This window comes from Sus scrofa, chromosome 11 (assembly GCF_000003025.6).
Source record: "Sus scrofa isolate TJ Tabasco breed Duroc chromosome 11, Sscrofa11.1, whole genome shotgun sequence".
NCBI lineage: Eukaryota > Metazoa > Chordata > Mammalia > Artiodactyla > Suidae > Sus > Sus scrofa.
The window spans coordinates 23,160,751-23,182,091 of NC_010453.5; the positions used below are offsets into that span (position 1 = coordinate 23,160,751).

At 38.0% G+C, this 21,341-nt stretch overlaps 1 protein-coding gene across 7 annotated transcripts in view; it reads left to right on the forward strand.

The window, feature by feature from the left end:
• CCDC122 (coiled-coil domain containing 122) overlaps positions 1–21,341 on the forward strand; it is a 39,420-nt gene that overhangs the window by 1,096 nt on the left and 16,983 nt on the right. For 2 of the 7 annotated variants that reach the window (XM_013980559.2, XM_013980558.2), the window contains exons 2-5: positions 8,905–8,990; positions 9,778–9,887; positions 18,372–18,770; positions 20,081–20,197. In XM_013980559.2, the coding sequence (XP_013836013.1) occupies positions 8,945–8,990; positions 9,778–9,887; positions 18,372–18,770; positions 20,081–20,197 (672 nt within the window). In that variant the 5' untranslated portion in view covers positions 8,905–8,944. Of the gene's footprint in view, positions 1–2,137; positions 6,338–7,031; positions 8,133–8,904; positions 8,991–9,777; positions 9,888–18,371; positions 18,771–20,080; positions 20,198–21,341 lie in introns of those variants that run through there. The other 5 variants (XM_013980561.2, XM_021065619.1, XM_013980562.2 and 2 more) reach the window with 5 other exon arrangements.

Here is a 21,341-nt window from a genome sequence, read left to right on the forward strand (position 1 = left end):
AGCACAAAAAGACAAAAAAAAAAAAAAAAAAAAAAAAAAAAGAAAAAAGAAAGGAGTTCCCGTCGTGGCGCAGTGGTTAACGAATCCTACTAGGAACCATGAGGTTGCGGGTTCGGTCCCTGCCCTTGCTCAGTGGGTTAAGATCCGGCGTTGCCGTGAGCTGTGGTGTAGGTTGCAGACACAGCTCGGATCCCACGTTGCTGTGGCTGTGGTGTAGGGCAGCAGCTACAGCTCTGATTAGACCCCTCTCCTGGGAACCTCCATATGCCACGGGAGTGGCCCTAGAAAAGGCAAAAAGACTATATATATATTACTGTAAGCAAAATAGACGTCTTTTAGTTACAAGCCTGGGTTAAAACATTTATCTCTGTTTTTATAGACAAATGGTGGGAATTCATTTTCTCTCATGCAACAGTAACAGTTAAAAAGTTAGGAGTTCTTTGGTGGTGCAGTGGGTTAAGTAAGGATCTGGTGTTGTCACAGCAGCGGCTTGGGTTGCTGCTGTGGTTCTAGTTCCAGTTCTAGCCTAGAACTTCCACATGCCCTTGGTGTGGCCAAAATAATAATAATTACAATGTATAACAGTAAAATGTTTAAAAAACTTTTAAATATTTCAAAATAGGGAAGTGGTCAAAGAATAGAAAATTTGTCATTATATTGTATTTACATACCATTTTCTTGCACCATCTGATCCTAGACTATGGCCTCATCTCTTAACACTCTTCCTCATCTCCATTCCCCCTGCTCCAGTGGCTCTCAATCCTGGCTGTTAGTAGGAACTATACCTAGAGCTTAAAAACATAAATCCAGGTGCCACCCTGCTCTAGATGTACCTTTGAATCAGAATCTCCAGCAGTCAAGTCTGGGCAAGTTTGGCTTTGTTTTTTGTTTTCTTTTAATCTTTACAGATGATTCAGATGCATAATTAGATTTGATAAAAAAAAAAAAACAACTTCCCTATTCCCAAGTCACGCAAGCTAAAAAGGGTGTTCCTTGGAACACCATATGATTTCATCCTTACATAAGCTATTCCTTCTACTTAGAACACCCTTCTCCTTTCATGTTTTTTTAACTGTTACTAGTTAGGACCCTTCAAGCTCAAACATAACTTACCTTGAGTTCCTATACCCTCACCAAGGAGAATTAACTGCTGCTGCTTTAGCATTTTTTTTTTTTTTTTTTAGTAGAGGACAAGCTCTCTCAAAGATACAGTCTGAACCCATAGCCAAACAATATATTGAAGTCAATGAAACATTAAATTGTACACTTCATAAAGACAAACTTGATAGTATATAAATTATATCTAAATCTGTTTAAAAGCAAAGTCACACCAGAGAGTCTTGAAAAAGTATATCATAATACTTTAAACATTTTTTAAACCTGAAACAACTGTGTATTTGCCGGTCTCGAGAAACTCTAAGGCCTCTCTTTTTCACGTGGCCTCCTGATCAGAGTTCTGCATCATCTCCCTTCCATAGACTATACCGATAAACCATCAGCTAAGATTTCTCAAGATTTCATTCTTTATGAGGAAAATAACTTAAAGGCACTTGTGTAGCTATCTGACTGCTATTTTTTCTTTATAATCTTTTATAGTTATTTCACACATTCAGACAACTCACTTTAGTCTTTCCAGACTATTAAACATATATTTTAAAGAAAGAACCAACATTATTTTTGTACTATTTTGTAGGTTTACATAATCTTTAATTGAACTATGAGAGCACAATGACAAGTACAAGCAGCATGAAAAGGTTTGGGAACAAACACAAATGACATTGTCATTTTGTAGAATTCCTCCGTTAGGAGCTTAAGTGGACAGACTCACTGGAGGGTAGCTTCCTAACCTTCAGCATTCAGTTTGTGCATTCATCATGGTCTGGGAATTAGCAGCTTATGATGAACTAAGGAAATAGAATGAGTTGGTTAAGAGTAGGTAGACTGAGAGTGCATTTGCCATACCCCCCTACATTTTCTTTTATTTATTTATTTATTTTTAAAATTTCTTTTTAGTGGCATATGAAAGTTCTCAGTCTAGGGGTTGAGTCACAGCAGCAGCTGCCAGCCTACACCACATCCACAGCAATTCGAGATCTGATCCGCATCTGCAACCTATGCTGCAGTTTGCGGTGGCAATACTGGATGCTTAACCCACTGAGGGAGACTGGGGATCAAACCCACATCCTCATGGAGACTAGTCGGGTTTTTAACCTGCTGAGCCGCAATGGGAACTCCTATACCTGTACATTTTCATTATTTGACTTTGCACCTATTTCCCCCATAGAGACGTGGAGCATTTGGGGGTGGGGCAGAGATAGGGTCAGACTGTAAAGGGACACTGTTGGGAAAATCCCCAGTCTTCCTAACACCACCATGTAAATCCTTCTTGTGAGAACACTTGAAACATTTTTTAAACTAGGAACAGTTGTTTTTCAGCCATTTACCGCGAGGTTTAGGAGTCCTCCCAGAAAAGGACGTGTAACATGCAAATTTCCTTGTTAGAAGCTTGTGTTAGTTTCTTAAGGTTGCCATAACAAATTACCAAAAACTGAATGGCTTAAAACAACAAAAATGTGTTCTCTCACAGTATATAGCCCGAAGTCTTAAATCAAGGTGTTGTGAGGACCAAACTCCCTTTAATGGTTTCCTTGCCTTTTCCACTTTCTGGTGGTTTCCAGGTGTTCCTTGCTTTGAGGTGCATGACTTGGGACTCTGCCTCCATCCTCACATGGTCTGCTTATTTGTGTCTGCATCTCAAATCTCTCTTTCCCTTTCTCAGACAAGGACACCTGTGTGGAAATAAAGGAAAGGTCAGTTATCTGAGAGTAGACAAAGGCTATTCAGAGCTTTCTAGAGCAAGGAAGTCAGCCACCATTACTTGTGTTTTGGCAGAGGCTCAAAGGCAGACAGAGGGTGGGAAAGCTCATAGTGGAAAAAAGGGAAATCTTCAGGTCTGCCCTGATTGAAGGCTGGTGGCCTAGGGAAGCTGTAGGGCGCTCACTAGAAGGAGGGCGTCCTGTGTGATTGGTTAAGGTGCATATGTGGCTTTCTCTGACTGGTCCTAAGTCGGAAGTAGGGACAGAGTTAGGGAAGCTGTCAGTAATTAATCAAGCACTGGGCATTTGGGGGCTAGTTGTTACAGGGATTAATTTGGGGCTTTTAAATTGTTATCAGAGATAGTGGTCTGACTTCCTGTAAGTCTGACTTACAGATAGCAGGCCAGCTTCCTGGGCTGGTTACTATGGATGGTGGGTGGTTTCCTGGGTTGGTTGCTGCAGGTTGTGGGTCAGAATTCTGTTTTTGTACATGGTCTAGTCATTGTTTGCATGTTCAGTTTCTCACTGACACTGAATTTAGAGCCCACCCTAAATCCAGGATGGTCTCATCTTGAGGTCTTTCACTTAATTACATCTGCAAATATCCTCTTCCCAAATAAGTGCTCATTCACAGGTTCTCTGGGTTAGATAGAACACAGACATATGTCTGGGAGTCCACATTCAACCTTCTGCAAGTTCCCCTTAGTTTATTAATAATGCTTTTTTGTCTATAGAGTGAAAAAAGACTTTAGACCTTCCTGACCTGATTGAGACAAGCAGATAGGTTATGATTGGATTTCACCAAAGGCCTGTAATTATCAAACAGTTGCCTGGGCATCCCTTAAAACTTAAGAGTCGAGCTACAGACTGATCCTTCTATGTCTGCATCCCAAAACAAGATTTTTTTTAGTCCTGTACTATCTGTACATTCAGAGAAACCCCACCTTTGGCTTAAAGCTATAAGCAATGAGTAATATACGAATGTTCTCTAAATTGTCATTGAAAGGAAGTTTAGGAAGAATACCAATCCTCTGGTGGCTTTATGTTTTCAGAATTCTGAAAATTTAATCTCATTGCCTAACCAGAGAAGAGGATAATCCCTAGTTTCAGCTGATTCTAAAACTCTGATATGTAATAGATGTGCAGTACATTTTTAATTCTTCAGTTAATTCATTCTTTTTGGATGACTCTGATGATGATGTTACTTCTCTCAAAAACATGTAGTTGAAAAGACCTCTTTTTTTTTACCAGAAGTATGGATTATTGATCTTTATTCACTCGTACAATATGTTAAATTTTTCCTGCGATGCCTTTTTAATTTATTGTTGGAATTGAACCATCCAGAACTGATTTTATCTTGCTTTAAATATAGACCATAATTTAAAGCTCTCTTGATTCCGGGAAAACTTTTATCTCCTCTTTCCCCAGGTTAGTTTTTCAGCTTCCCCAGTCAAATATCAGTTTTTAGATATTAAATTCCCTCTCCCACTTGGAAAACAAAAGCAATTTCACAGTTATGTGAAAATTATCTACATAATTTTTCTTTTTTTGTTTTCTGATAAGATATGTATTCTAAAGGGGGTAGGAGGAAAAATACAAACTAAACTACTTATACTACCTGGCAGGTCCTCATAGCAGGTTTTTCCATTTAAAATTAAAAAATGGTGCTTATGTGACATGGGTGCACATAAACTGTTGCCTCCTTTTATTCTTTTAAGCCAAAAGTTCTCAAAGCCCTAGAGGAGTTTGACAGCCTTCTCTATTTTGCTCATTAATTTGGAAGGAGGTACCAGGTGGTAGGTTTCCAAAAGTTTGAACGATGGCCTTTTTAAAATTTCTCCCAAAGGCCAAGTACAAGGATTTGCCTCTTGAATTTGAATGAGATGATGCACAAATCATGCTTTTCACAATGCTTTAGTACATAGTTAATGCCTAATACATATTAATTTGGATCCTAATTACTTCAGATTTCATCCTTCCTGCTTGAAGGTATGATTTTGATGAATGTCCTAATTTCTCCAAGTCTCAGTTTCCTCACCTACAAAATATAGGTAAAAATAATGTCTCGCTTATAGGATTGCTCTGAGGATAAAACAGATAATCCACGTGAAAGTACTAACAAGTAATTCATAAATGTTGGTTATAGTGGTTTATATAGTATTAGCATTGCATTGTTTTCTGTAAATCTCCTTTTTTAGTTGAAAGTGTTTTTCCTAAATGATATTTTTTGTATGTATGTATTTTTATATGTATTGGTTATTTACTGTCATATGCTGTCCATATTATGAGGTTTTTGTTTTAATCAGTCACTTAATTCAACTTTCTGTTTCCCACGTGCTTTGTATGTAATACGTACGCACATATGTGGTTTGAATGAAAGAGTAATTGATAGTGTCCAGTCTCTAAACTCTGTGTTCATTGATTTATGCAGTTGTAATGAATTATCAGTAGATGGCAGTAGTTTGTTTTAGCTTTTATTTTTTTTGTCCATTCTGCAGTAGAGGTCCAGAAAAAACAAAAACTTTCCAATTTTATTTTATTTTATTTTATTTTTTGTCTTTTTGCTACTTTCTCAGTTTTAAAGCAGAGATCCTTTTGTGAATAGCCGGTTTAAATAAATATCACACAAGCGCTCTTCGGTTTATACTGCTTCAGGAACAGACATTAAGAAGAACCAGCTGCTTTGTTTTTTGTTGTAGAAACCTAATTTACTTAATTTTTTTGGTTTCTTCATCAAATACTTTAGAGAATACAAAAATGAAAAGACATTCCGTTTGCCTTCCTGGAGCTTATGGTCTAATGGGTAAACAGTATAAAATAATGAAGATAGTAGGAATAGAAATTATTGAGTGGCAAGAATCTCCTAAACACTTTATATGCATTATTTCACTTTGTTCTCAAAATAATCTAATGAGGCAGGTTCTGTTAATGATAAGGAATCCGAGGCTCAGGTTGGAAAGAATTTACTTAATAAACATGAGTGGCACAACCTGGATTCAGGACTAGCCCACAGCGTTATCTATCATGGTGTGATAAAGATATGAAACTATTGCACTAAAGAGAGAGAGAGTACATCTACCCAGAAAGATGAAGAAAGACTTCTTAAAGAAGATGCCATCTAAAATGGAATGCAGCATTGGTTGTGATGTTCAGTGTTTTTAACTGAATGTTATGCTCTTTGAGGGCAGAAAAAGGAGGCTAATTTGCACCTTTACCACAAGTCTAAGGGTCAGTGACTTCTGATTTTCTGCTCCTAGAACATATTTTTAAAAAGACACATAGGACAGGACTTCCATTTATCAACACAAGTGAAGGACCTGTCAGGTCTAGTCAGCAAGTTGGGCAGGATCAGCAAAACAGCACAGGAGGGCTCAGCCAATCAGCCAGTTTGTTTCTGGAAACAAACAAAGCAAAACAGTTAAGAAAATAAAATCCTCCTTCCCCCACAGAGGCTTAACTTGAACCAGGGTGGGACAGACTGCCAAGGGCTAACAGAATGAGGATCTGAATGAGGATCTCAGGTATGGGCTCAGAGGATTAAACCGAGAGTTCTGACTGCGCTGGTGCAACTGGGACCCGGGGCTCCCTGTTGGACTTTTGCAGCAGCTCCATCAGTGGATTTCACTCTAGTAGTCCATAGGAAGAAATGTGCGTGTTAGTGACAGTGGAAAGGAGAGGGCTGATTAAAGTGGTATTTTAACAATACGAGAATACAAAAGTAGTTGGATTCTGGAGTGGTATATAAAAACATGCTCTTCTCTTTAAAAAAACCTATAATCTTGGTAGTCTAGCACATTGGTTAAAAACATGAACCTTGGAGTCAAACTGTCTGAATCCTAATCAAGTCTCCGAAACTAATGGTTGTCTGACTTTGGGTAAATTTCTCAATCAGTGCTCATTGTATTTCCTATAAAGTGAAATTTGTAATAACAGTATCCACCCCAAAGGGTTAAACGAGTTAATATTTATAAAGTGAATATTTGTAAGGTTCTTACATGTGGCATAGAAGCAGCATCATAGAATGCCTTTTGTTTTTGTTTTTTTGCTTTTTAAGGCCAGCCGCACCCTCGGCTTATAGAAGTTCCCAGGCTAGGGGTGGAGTTGGACTTACAGCTGCCGGCCTGCACCACAGCCACAGCAGCGCCAGATCTGAGCTGCATCTGCAACCTACACCACAGCTCATGGCAACACCAGATCCTTAACCCACTGAGTGAGGCCAGGGATCGAACCTGCATCTTCATAGATCTTAGTTGGTTTCATTACCACTGAGTCATGACAGGAACTACCAGCACCAGCACCATATAATGATGATTTTTTTTTTCTTTATCTAGAGTACTTGGTGTCTGGGACAAAATAAGCACTATATAGTTGTTTACCTTTATAATCAGTTGGGAGAACTAACTGAAAGTGAACATGTAGAAGCACGTATTTCTGAGATAGGTTGATTAAGGATGACGTCTGTAACCATGAAATCCATATAGAAGAGCTAGAGAGAAAACCAGACTTGGATTTGTTATATTAATCTGGGGCAGAGAGGACACAGAATAATGGCTTCAGCAGAGTGAATGGGCCCAGCATCAGGGAAGACATCATGAAGGAGGCAAGTGTGAGGTGAGACTTGAGGGAAGTGATGTGAATAAACAGCAAAGAACCAGATTTCCGGGGTGATTATGAAACTATGTGGAGTTATTTGTCTCAGGATTTCTTTAGCTTGAGAAGATAGTTCTGGATAGATTTGAATCTCCTGACTTAGGAAACAGTTTAACTTTGTTTTCTTTTTTGCTTATGTATCAGATTTCAAGCTTTAAAATTTTTGCTTTTGGAAAACACTTGTAACTAGTATACAAGTATTTTGTATTTAGCCAATCTTTAGGAAAGATATTTAGCAATTTTGCAGGTTTCCGTATACATGCCTTACTGTTATGATAATATTTTACTTCTTTTGTCTTGCAAAGTTTATCATGACTTTAGTATGATTTGGAAAGATTTACAAGTTCTATAAAAATCAACTAAGATTTTTTTAAAAGGATGTCATCTAAATAGAAAAAAATCCATATGTTCAAATGTTAAATGGGAGATGACAATTTCAGAAGTATTTAACAACATTGAATTCCTTTTATTATTTATGAAAATTTATATGATTTCTTTTGCAGAGGAAGCTAGTAATGCCTTTAATTCTACCACCTTGGTGTTCATTTGTGGCATTGGTAGACAAAAGAACTCTTCCAGAGTTCCCATCAGTGCGCAGCAGAAACAAATCCAACTAGGAACCATGTGGGTTGCATATTCAACCCCTGGCTTTGCAGCACTCAGTGGGTTAAGTATCCGGCATTGCCGCAAGCTGTGGTGTAGGTTGCAGACTCGGCTCAGATCTGATGTTGCTGTGTCTGTGGCGTAGGCCAGTGGCTACAGCTCCGATTAGAACCCTAGCCTGGGAACCTCCATATGCCGAGGGTGCAGCCCTAAAAAACAAACAAACAAAAAACAACCAACCAAACAAAAAACTTTCTCTTTCTTTCTTCCTCTTCATGTCATCAGTTACTCCTAGATATAAAAGAGATTGAATTGTGATTTTACACCTGCATAAGGCTTACCTTGTCAGAATAGCACTGACAGGAGTGCTGTATTCCTTGCACCCTATACCCATGGCAGAAATTTCCAATCCATCTTGGCACCGACTTTCACAGATTCTTGTTATATTTCAGAATCCACTTTATAATAGTACTGGAAGTACCAGCTACTACTAGTCCAGAATATTTAGTTACTCACTATATGTCAGGTACTGTACTAAGCATGTTACATATTTTATTTATTAAAACATCCCTAAAAGGTTTTACAAATGAGAACACAAATGATCAAAGAAACTTGCTCAAAGTCATAACAGCTGAAAAGCAGGACAACCAAGGTTTAAAGATAGTTTTACTTTCTTCCCCAAATCTCTCACTTGACCATTGTATCTTAATTCTCAGAAATAATGATGAATGTCATTGTCATCCCTGTGAGATTTTTAACAATTCACTGACTTTTGGGATCACCAGTTTGATGGGAAAAAAAACGTGAAAGATTATCAACATTGGTTATTTTGTAGGAGTAAAGAAGGTGAACTAAAAAGGGGAAAAGAGACAAGAATGTCAAGCAACAGAGAAAAGAAGAGTCAGCGCATTCCTGAAGAAGGTAATGAAGCAGTCTTCAGATATATATAACTAAGTGATGAGCAAGCACCAACAAAAAAGTAGTATTATAGGATAATTGTGTTAAAATTAGTAGCAAATTAGAATAGAGGGAAGCTGTTAAATTTCGCCAAGAGGAAACATACAGTATTTAGAAAAGGCATAACAACCTGAAAGTGCAGGCCCGTAATGAAAATTCATCAGCTGTAATTGTGATATAGTTGTTATGGTAGCACTATAATTATAGTATATGTGCAAATGGTCTGGATAAAAAATTGGGGGACAATGAAAATACACTCTTTCATAAAGGAACAGGAATAATATTGCAGTAGGTGAGTTTGTTATTATGGCCTTTGATTTGGGTTTTGTCTGCAGTCAGAAAGGGAAGATTACCACCCCCTTTCTTTCTTTCTTTTTTTTTTTTTTGTCTTTTTAAGACTGCACCCACGGCTTATGGAGGTTCCCAGGCTAGGGGTTGAATCGGAGCTACAGCTGTCAGCCTGCACCACAACCACAGGAACTCAGGATCCCAGCTGCAACTGCCACCTACACTACAGCTCACAGCCACGCTGGATCCTTAACCCACTGAGCGAGGCCAGGGATCAAACCTGCGTCCTCATGGATACTAGTCGGGTTCGTTAACCACTGAGCCATGATGGGAATGCCTACCACCCCTTAATTTAGTTTGTTTATGAGAAACCATCCCATTTTTCATGACTTTGAGTGAAGAACCATTTTCTTTAAATGTTTGCATTAAGATTTTTTACTGTGTACTTTGTTCTTTTGTCCAGCTAAACCAGATACATCATCGTTAACTGACGCTGTAGAGCAAGTTGCAAAGCAACAGCAATCACAAACATCAGAAATAGAAAAAAACAAAAAAGTTCTGTTGTATTTGCAGGTAACCTATTTCATACTGTCTTTTAAATGAGTCTTTTTTGTGTTCTGCAAAACTATATTAAATTAGTAACAGAGAAGTTATTAAGGATAACAGTAACCCTGGGGAGACTATTTAAAATTTGTATTTTTCATATTTATACCTCGTCAGTTATTCTGGTATCCCTAAGTAAATTCTGTATGAGTGTTCCAGTTTCATGGAACACTTTACATGCTCATTGTACAAAGGTTCAGCAATGTCATTGTGACTATAGATAAGCTTATAAAACCCAGTGTGTCACATAGAATTATTTTTAATTTACTTTTAGTTGATAATTTTTCCTAAAATGCTGAATCAAAGGAAGGTTTTTAATTTTTTAAGCCAGTGTTTGTTTTGTTTTGCTTTTTAGGGCCACACCCACGGCATATGGAAGTTCTCAGGCTAGACTGAAAGGGAACCACAGCTGCTGGCCTACAGCACGGCCACAGCAACATCGGATTCTTAACCTGCTGAGCGAGGCCGGGAATTGAACCTGCAGCCTCATGGTTACTAGTCAGATTCATTTCTGCCACAACAGGAACTCCTAAGCCAATGTTTTTAAAGCTAAAGTCCAGTGAATATTTCAAGTAGATAAGTGAATATTTCAAGTAGATAAGGAATACTTCTGTGTTCCTTATGTTTCAAAATATGTTCATAATCTACCACAGGAAATCTCAAAGCCATATTTGGTTTTTGTATTCTGCATAATTAGATATAACTGTTCTCAACTAATATAGCTAAAGAAACAAAAATGAAAATACTGTCTTTACTGTGTGCTTTTTCAAGTTTTTTTTTAAGCTAAATATATCATAGAAATGAAAAGAATATGCTCTAAAGCTGAACTGCCTAGTTTGAAAGACAAGATCTGCTACTTCTATCTCCATGATTTAATCTCTCTGGGCTTCTATTTTCTCATTTGTAAAATGGAGGTAATAGTAGGACCTGCCTATAAGGGTTTTCGTGATGATTAAATACTTGTAAATATTACAGTAAGGCATCCTTGCTGGGGCCATGGTGGGCAGTATAGGACTAGATTTTGATATTGGCTTTAGGTATTAATGCTAATAATAATTATACTATTATGTATTACAAATTTCTTATAAATAATTGCCTTGCATTAGTCACTTTTAGAAAACAGTATATGTTGGCAATAGGATATGGTACAAATATTTATATAATGAAATTTTCTGTAAAACTTGTCGATCTTCAAAGGGTTTTACAGATGTTATTTCACTTACACTGAGGGCTACTTTCTATTAAGCACTTCGCTGAACATTGTCCTCACTCTTAAGTTACCATCTATTGAAGGAGACAGGTAAGTAAACAAATAATTATATACAAGCAGTGGTGTCAACAGTGGAAGCATAAACACAGATTTAATACTGAAAAAAGTAATCCCAAAGGAAGTGATGTTTCAGTTGAGTTGAGTTTTAAAGTAAAGCTGGAGTTCACTTGAATGATTGGGTGTCTGGGATACGTTTGAGGGTTAGAGGGTGAAGAGGATGATATTCAGACAAAAAGAACCTGAGAAAATTCGCAGAGGCCTGAAATAGCTTTGGTACCTTCATAAAACTGTAAGTAGTTTGGTGGAGTGTACTTTGGGAAGTGATAAGAAATATATAGAATGGTAAGAAACTTGAACTTTATTCTAGAGGTGATGGGAAGGTTTTGATGGGCTTTAAGCAGAAGAGCAAATGATTAAATCTAAAGAAATCTGCATCAAAGACCCTTGCTGTAATCCAACATGAATTTAAGATACTTTCAGCAAATTAGGACTAGAACTCCAGCCAACTCAAAAAGGGTATCTTAAATCCTGCAGCCAACATCATACCTAATGATGAAAGAGTGAATATTTCTCTCCTAAGATCAGGAATAAAGCAAGGATGTGTCTTCTTGCCACTTCTATTTATTCCATGGTACTGGTAGTTCAAGCCACTCCTTGAAAGAAAAAGAAATAAAAGGAGCAGGTAAAACTGTTTTTAAAAAGCTCTTGGGACTGATAAGGGAGTTTAGAAAGGTTGCAAAAGATTAATTATAAAAATCAGTTTTACTTCTCTATATTGAAACAGCACGAATTAAAAAAGCGTTATTTACAGTAGCATCAAAACTATAATTTGACAGAAGTTTTGTGTTACAAACTGAATGTTTGAATCTCCCTGAAATTCATATGTTGAGGCCTTAATTCCCAATGCAATTGTGTTGGGAGATGGGGTCTTTGGGAGGCAATTAGGCTTAGATGAGTTTATGAACACAGGGTTCTGGTGATGGGATTAGTGCCCTTATAAGAAGAGATACCAGAGAGCTTGCTCTTTCTCCCTCTCTGCCATGTGAGGACACAGTGAGAAGGCAGCCTTCTGCAAGCCAGGAAGACTTCTCACCGGAATCTGCCCATGATGACACCCTTTCCAGCCTTTGGAACTGTGGGAAATAAATTTCTGTTGTTTGAGCCAGTAAGCCTATGGTGTTTTGTTAATGGCAGCGCAAGCAAAGATCTGCACCTGCACCTGCACCTGCATCTGCATCTCAGAATTTACTTTTTACACAAAGTAAAACCTGTGTACTAAAAACAGCAGAACATTGCAGAGAGAAATTAAAAACCAAAATAGAGAGATGTACTATTTTTGTGAGTCAGAATTCAGTTTGTTAATATATCACTTCTTTCTCTTTTATCTATTGTTTAAAAGTAGTTCCGATCAAAATTCCAGCAGGCATTTTGTTAGAGAAATTGACAGGCCGATTCTAAACATCATGTGGAAATGTAAAGAACCTGTAATAGCCAAAACAATTTTGAAGAACAATGTTAGAAGTTCTAATATTGTTGAGATTTATCATAGAGTATGGTAAGCAGGGCAGTGCGATAAGGCATTTAGATAGACATACGGATCCATGGAGCAGAACAGAGTACCCAGAAATAGCCCCACACATGACAATTGATTTCAAAGAGGTGATGTTACAGATGAATGTTTGTTCCTCCCAATGTGATGGTATTTGGAGCTGGAGCTTCAAAAAGAGGAGATAATTAGGTTTAGTTGAGGTTGTGAGTGTGGGGTCCCTACGATGGGATTATAGGAAGAGAAAAGAGACTCTAGAGCTTCCTATTTCTCTCTGCCACATGAGGACACAGCAATAGGGCATTTGTTTGCAAGGAGAAATAGGTTTCTCACCAGTAGCCAAATCTGCTGCATCCTAAGTCTGTTTTTTAAGTCAGTCCATCTCTGGTATTCTTTTTTTCTTTGTCTTTTCAGGGCCGCACCCTTGACATATGGAGGTTCCCGGGCTAGGGGTCAGTCAGAGCCGAAGCTGCCAAACTACATACACCACAGCCACAACAATGCAGGATCCTTAACCCACTGAGCAAGGCCAGGGATCAAACCTGAGTCTTCACGGATACTAGTTGGCTTGTTACCACTGAGCCACAGCAGGAATTCCTATGGTTTTATTTTGGTTTTGTTTTTTAAATAGAAGCCCGAGGTGACTAAGACAGGTGCCAGGGAAGTTCATTAGAGACAGGATAACCCCTCAACAAATGGTGGCCAGCCACATGCAAAAATAGTGAATTTCAATTTTCACCTCGTACCACAGATGAAAATTAACTCAAAATGAATCATTGGCCTAAATATAAGAACTAAAACTACAGAGTACCTAGAAGAAAATATAGGAGAAAGACTTAGTGATGTTGGGTTTGGCAAAGATTTCTTAAATAGTACACAAAAATTTTAAAAACTAGACTTTATCAAAAAATTTTTTATTTCTGTTCAAATGGCTCTATTATGAAAAATGAATGTGAGGTTATACCTCCTGGGGCCCTATAGGCACTTGGGTTGTCATAGACTGGGAGAAAATATTCAAAAGCCTATCTGACAAGGTACTTGAATATGTTAATACTGTATGAAGAACTCTTAGGATTCAAGAAAGCAAACAACCCAGTTTAAAATGGGCAAAAATGTCAATGGTCATTACATCAAAAAAGATATTGCAAAATACAAGCATGTGAGAAGAAACTCAGTATCATCAATAATTAAGGAAATACACTTTGAAGTCACAATGAGATAGCCCCCTAGAATGTGTAAACTTAAAAATAGGGACTGTATTGGAGTTCCTGTCATGGCTCAGTGGTTAACGAATCCGACTAGGAACCATGAGGTTTCAGGTTCGATCCCTGGCCTTGCTCAGTGGGTTAAGGATCTGGCATTGCCTTGAGCTGTGGTGTAGGTTGCAGACGAGGCTTGGATCCCGCGTTGCTGTGGTTCTGGCATAGGCTGGCGGCTACAGCTCTATTTAGACCCCTAGCCTGGGAACCTCCATATGCTGCGGGAGTGGCTCTAGAAAAGGCAAAAGACAAAAACAAAACAAAACAAAAAAACAGAAAGTTTCTCCTTTTTTTTTAAGTTTAAAATATAGCTACCATATAAGCCATAGTTTCTCCTGGGATAAATAGTGCATTTGTTTTTCTGGGAAAAATAGAAGTGTATGCCTACTGGAAAATCAGAAACAGCTCAGAGGTCCACCACATGATTGGGTAAACAAAGTGTGGTATCGCCACACAGGAAATACTACCTAGCAATAAAAAAGAAGAGCTACTGATAAGTCCAGCAACATGAATGAATCTCAGAATAATTATGCTAAGTGAAAAGAGTGAAACTAAAATATTGATTCGTTTTATATAAATTTTTGAAAACAGATTAATTTTAGTTACAGAAAGCAGATGAATGTTTGCCTGAAGACAGAGAGCTGAGGAGGGAAGGATAGATCTCAAAGCAGCAGGAGGAAGCTTTTGTGGGTAATGGATATGTTCCCTGTCTTCACTGTGGTGGTCTTGTGATTGTAAAAGTCAGTCACGTCAGATTGTGAGGTTTAAATATGTGCAGCTTATTTACATCAATTTTACCTCAATGAATCTGTTAATAAAGGAGAGCAGGAGAGGGGGATGAAGTAGAGGAAGGGAAGAAGGAAGGAGGGAGGAGGAAGAGGAGAACAGCAGCAAACAGGGAGATCTGTAATTCTAGTGAAAGGATAGAGGTGGATTGGAGGAGGGATTGACTGAAGCAGGGAGGAAAGTTAAGTCTGTTATGTTAGTCCAGGGAAGAGAAGAGGTGATAACCAAATCAGTGGAAATGTCATCTTCCCGTATTGATCAGTAGGGTCAACAGCCTAGCTGGCAGGACGTGTGTCCCTTTCCTGACTATTCCATGTACAGCAGTCACTCACTCACTTGTTAAATGTTTACTGAGCACCTACTCTGTGCCAGGTCCTTTTTTATGTACAGAGAAGATGGCGGTAAAGAAGTTAGAAAACGTTGCTGTATCCATGGAGTTTACTTTCTAGTTAAGGAGAGCAAGAAATAAAGAAAGAATGCGGAGTTCCCGTCGTGGCGAAGTGGTTAACAAATCCGACTAGGAACCATGAGGTTGCGGGTTCGGTCCCTGCCCTTGCTCAGTGGGTTAACGATCCAGCATTGCCCTGAGCTGTGGTGTAGGTTGCAGATGCGGCTTGGATCCCACGTTGCTGTGGCTCTGGCGTAGGCTGGTGGCTACAGCTCCGATTCGACCCCTAGCCTGGGAACCTCCATATGCCGTGGGAGCGGCCCAAGAAATAGCAAAAAGAAAAAAAAAAAAAAAGAAAGAAAGAAAAAGAAAAAATGCAATTCCATTGCAAAGGGAATACAATAGGATAGTGTGTGGAGAATAATGGGGGAGGAGAATAGGTGCTTAATTTATATTTTGGTTCAGGGAAGACTGTACTGAGGAGTAATCCTAAAGCAGAATTGTGAGAGATGTGACCCCAACAGGTACTAGCTTGGGATAGAGAATTCTAAGGTACAGGGGACAATTACAAATGCCCTGAGGAGAGAAGGGACCAGGTGTATGTCATAAACAGAAAGGGAGCTGGAAGAGGGCAGCAGAGTACAGTAGCAAGATGGCCAGTGGACAGGGGTGGAGCATATATGGCCTTTAAAGCCGTGTTACAGAATTTGAATTATACTATCAGTGCAGTGGGAAACACTGGAGGATCTAGAGCAAGGAAGTAGCATGATATGATTTATGTTTTTAAAAGATCTTTCTATCTGAAATACGGTGTCTAATTGAGGGAGACGGGGGAAGCATGGAAACAGGGAGACCAGTTAGAAGTTAGGCCATGCTACAAAGACTGGTCAGAAGTGAATTGGGATTTTATTTTCGAGACCCAACCATCAAGAACTGCTGGTAAAGGAGTTCCCATAGTGGCATAGCAGAAACGAATTTGGCTAGGAACCATGAGGTTGTGGGTTTGATCTCTGGCCTCACTCAGTGGGTTAAGGATCCAGCATTGCCATGAGCTGTGGTGTAGGTCGCAGATGTGGCTTGGATCCTGCCTAGCTGTAGCTGTGGCACAGGCTGGCAGCTGTAGCTCTGATTTGACCCCTAGCCTGGGAACCTCGATATGCCACGGTGTGGCCCTAAAAAGCAAATCCCCCCCCCAAAAAAAACACCTTTGCTGGTAAATAGGTTGTGGGGGGTAAAGGAAAGGGAAGAATCAAGAATGACTTCTAGGTTTTTAAGTGTCCAAGTGGAAAGCGGTACAGTTTATTGAAATCAGGAAGACTGGAAGGGGAACATGTTGGTTGTACAAATTAAAAGTTCTCTTCTGAACATGTATAGTTGAGATGTCTGTGAAATACCCAAACAGAAATGTCAAGTGGCATTTTAAACACCAGAACTGGAGACAGAGATTGAAGTTCATTAGCATGTTATCTTTTTCGGTGTACTTTCCTGTCTTATCTCTGCCAAGAAAACTGGGTCTGCCTTTTTAGTGCAGTGCTTCCCTCCAAAAATTATAAACTCATTTAAAGAGGATGACCATACTATATAGGAAAAAAAAAAAGGGTAAAGACCTACAGTTATATTGGTGGGAGGATCTATAGAATTTAATGAGTAGTTAACTACAGATAATAAAGAGAAGGGAGGAATTAAGTATGGCTCCCAAAGGAGTACTGCTAACTGAGTTTGGGAATATAAGGGTGTGGTAATTTGCATTTGGGGTCCCAATTTTCATCTTTGTGTATATCCACACCCTTTGCCATGTAGCATTATAATGTCCTCCTATGGTGGGTGAACATACTCTCTACCCATCCACTGAGAGTTTGCTCATGTGACCACCTGGGATGTTAGCAGATGTTATTCAAACAGAAGCTTGGAAAGGTTGTTGTATACTTGGGCTTCCATTCTTCTGCATTTGCTCTCATCATGGGAAGGACATGCCTGGCCTGACCCATTGGAAAAAGAGATATATGTGAAGCAAAACCAAGACACCCTGGTCGGCCCAGTTGAAACCAACTCAAGTCACCTCACAGCCAGCCAACCTCTAGACATTTGAGCAAATCCAACCAAAGTCAGCAGAACATCTAGTCAAACCCAGTTGCTCCTCGTGAGCAATAAACACTTACTATTGTATGTCACTGAGGTTTTGTGGTTCTGACAATAGGTGACTAATACAAAGGAGAACAGGATGAGGGGAGAGGAGGATTAGTCTGATTTGGGGGCACGATGAATTTGAGATAGCCGGTGGCAGCTGGGTGTAGGACTCAACAGCAACTTATATCCGTGAATCATTAGCATATATGTATCTCAAGATAGAAGTATGGATGACATACTCAAGGAGTATATATAGAATGAGAGGAAGAATTATAATGGCTGCACCCTGAGGAAAACCTATATTTGAAGGAACCATCAAGATTGAGAAAGAGAAAAAAAAAAAAAAAGATTGAGAAAGAGATATCTGAGGAGAACCAGAGAAGAGTGGTATGAAAACTAGGTTTTCAAAAGGAGGTACTGGTTAGAAATGCCAAATGCTCCAGAGAGGCAAAGATAGATATACCTTTCTATTTACCTTACAAATGGAAAAAGTGAAGTTTGAATAGGGTAATTAAGTTTGCAATGTATGGTCATCCCAACTAGTAAATAGCAGTAAGGGCACTGGAATCTAGATCTTTTGTTCTTTTTTAGCACAGGGTTTTATCATTTTTATCATGTAACTTTTCATTAATTCATACTTCTGATGCCCATAAATATATTATGAAAGTGATTGAAAGTATCTTTTACATATAAAATATTAAGGCTTGATATAATTTTAATATTTAGAATTAGATGAATCATAAAAATAAGAAATATATAACCCTGGGCTCCTAATAATAAAAAATTTTGTTACTTTATTACATATCCTGTTTTGCATCAGTTTTTATGTATCTGATATATATTTTTTTATGTTAAATGATTTTTCTACATGCACTATGGATCAAAACAATGACTTTATAGGAGTTCTCTGGTGGTGCAGTGAACTGCTGTGGCTCTGGCCACTGCCATGTTGCATGTTCAGTCCCTGGCACAGGAACTCGCGTGTGCTGTGGGTGCAGCCAAAAAAAAGAAAAAGAAAAAAAATGACTTTCAAGTTGAATATTGTAATTAATAACAATGATGTTGAAATATCTTACAGAATGAACTTCATGAGCTTGAAACACAAATAGCATCTGTCTCTGCAGAATCTAAAGAAACAGAAAGGCAGATATATCAGCAAGATGTTGCCATACAGAATACCAAACTTCAGTGTGGAAGCCTGGAAAATCAAATCAGATCCTTACACACAGAAAATGTGAAGCTTAGATTTGACATAGAAGCAGCCCAAGAAGATTTTGAGGAACACATGATAAGATATAATGAATACTATGAAAAAATAAAAGCACATAAAGATAGTTTGAGGGAGGTAGAAAGCAAATGGTCTTTCATGACTGAGCTAGAGGAGAAACGGGACCTCGTTAGAAAACTAAAGACAATGAAAGAACAGCTTATGCAGGATCTCCAAAATCCAGAAGGAAACGTGATGACACAAGTGCAGGTTTGAAATACCACTTATTGAAATGTTTCCTATTACTCCTTTTTTGTAACCAGTAGGCTTATTAAGTGATAAATGTATTATCAACTTAATAAAATACCCATAGGTGCACTAACTGGATTCACAACTTTTAAAAACTTGTGTAAGTGCATGAGTTAAGTAGTAACTATGCCAAATGTGCAAATGCATAGAGGAAACATCTCCCAGTAACCCGGGGACTGATAAAAATATATATTCAGGAGTTCCCGTCGTGGCGCAGTCGTTAACGAATCCGACTAGGAACCATGAGGTTGCGGGTTCGGTCCCTGCACTTGCTCAGTGGGTTAACTATCCGGCGTTGCCGTGAGCTGTGGTGTAGGTTGCAGACGAGGCTCTGATCCCGAGTTGCTGTGGCTCTGGCGTAGGCCAGTGGCCACAGCTCCGATTCAACCCCTAGCCTGGGAACCTCCATATGCCACGGGAGTGGCCCAAAGAAATAGCAAAAAGACAAAAAATATATATATTATATATATATATAATTCAAACAAAATCACAGTGAACAGTTAATTCATTGGTTGCAGAAAGTGTGATTCACAAAAACTTTGAAACCTAACTTACAGGCTATTGGATCCAGACCAGTTAAAATCAATTTAGTGTGCTTAATGCTGTTATGCAAATAATATGAATTAATAATTGTTCCTTAAGGAGTTCCCGTGGTGGCGCAGTGGTTAACGAATCCGACTAGGAACCATGAAGTTTGGGGCTCGATCCCTGGCCTCGCTCAGTGGGTTAAGGATCCGGCGTTGCCGTGAGCTGTGGTGTAGCAGATGCGGCTCGGATTGCGCGTTGCTGTGGCTCTGGCGTAGGCCAGTGGCTACAGCTCCAATTCAACCCCTAGCCTGGGAACCTCCATATGCCGCGGGAGCGGCCCAAGAAATAGCAAAAAGACAAAAAAAAAAAAAAAAAAAAAAAAATTGTTCCTTAAGCATCTTTCTCTTAATATTCTTTGAAGATATTGGGAGATAAAAACTTAAGATATCTATTATTTCTTGATAAAGAATTAAATATATTTTACAGTGTTGCTGGGCATTTGCCACTATGACTACTTTTCTTTATGTCTTATTTTCATTTGGTTTTTACTTCTGTATCTTCAGATATAAGGTTTGTTTGTAAAACTGTTCTTCATTCCACATACCTATAGAAGTAATATTCTAATCCTGTTTATCAAAATTAAATGTGATAGCCAGTTTTCTTAAATTATAGAAGCACTGAAAATCTTGGATTTGTATTGACCATTATTTGACATGTACACTTTAAATTTTATAAACATGCAGGAAGACATTACAAAGCTAAAGGATAAAATTATAACTGTAAAAGAATCCATCAATGAAAAAACTTGTTTTCTTGAGAAGGAAAAAAAGACACATGAAAAGTTAAGAAAAGAAATAGAGGTAAGTTAATTATCTGGATTTCAATATTTTATGGGATCATTTTTAAAACTTATTCTATAGTCATAATTTTCATAGTTTACCCTCAATTCCCAAAATGGCTAGAGTTAGAAAAAAAAGAATTGCAACAAAAAGCAGCTGTTAAGTCTAAGCCATTGATAGATACTACAGGTAACGCTCTCATTTACATATATCCAAAATGTTAATATATTCAAACAAAGCAAGCACTCCTATTTCATTAAATTTGGTCTAAAATTCTTCCAGATCTCATTCCACCAACTTTGCACACAATTAGTAGCTAGAAAGCAGAGGCCATCTAGTCAAAAAGTGACCACTTCTAGACAGACATTAGAGACTCTTCAAAATAGAGTAAAGCCAACAAAAGTATTCTAAAACGCTCTGACTTTTTATTTGTAATTTTCAATAGTTCATTAAACAAAATGATATATAAAACTAGAAGTGAGACTAAATTTGAGATACCACTGGTACATTTTAGTCATTATTGTTTAAATGAATGGTGAACAAAAATGGAAAAGTGTATGTTGTTAAGGGCAAATAAATAATTTTCACCATTAAAAATTACTTTGGAAAATAAAAAGATGCATATTTTCAACTTGCTTGTGACTAATTTGACACAATAAAAAAAGCATCTGAGGAATTTGAAGACAAAACCTGTTACCTTTACAAAACATCCTAAGAAGCACCATGTTTTTATCTTATATTTTACTAGTAATCTAAATAAATAGGGTTTTTTTTACCCTTCTAGATATCAGGATTTATTGTAAAACTGTACATGGTAATAGAGTATATAAGTGGCAAAGAAATGGAAAAAAATGATAAATGAAACTAATCCAGAAATAATCCGTCATACATGATGCAAACAAAATAAGTTAGCTATATGAAAAAATAAAGACAATTTTGATATAAAATTGGATTCCTGCCTCTTAACACTTACATACACACACATCCAGGAGGATTGAAGACAATATAAGGAGACAAACTTTTTACCATTTGTGTCAGAGAACTACTTATTTTAAAAGACATTCAGATGTATATGCCAACTGCATGATTAAATATCACTTGACTATATCATAAATGTATAGATTGTTGAGATGAAGCAGAACAATGGAGAAGACAAGACTCATTT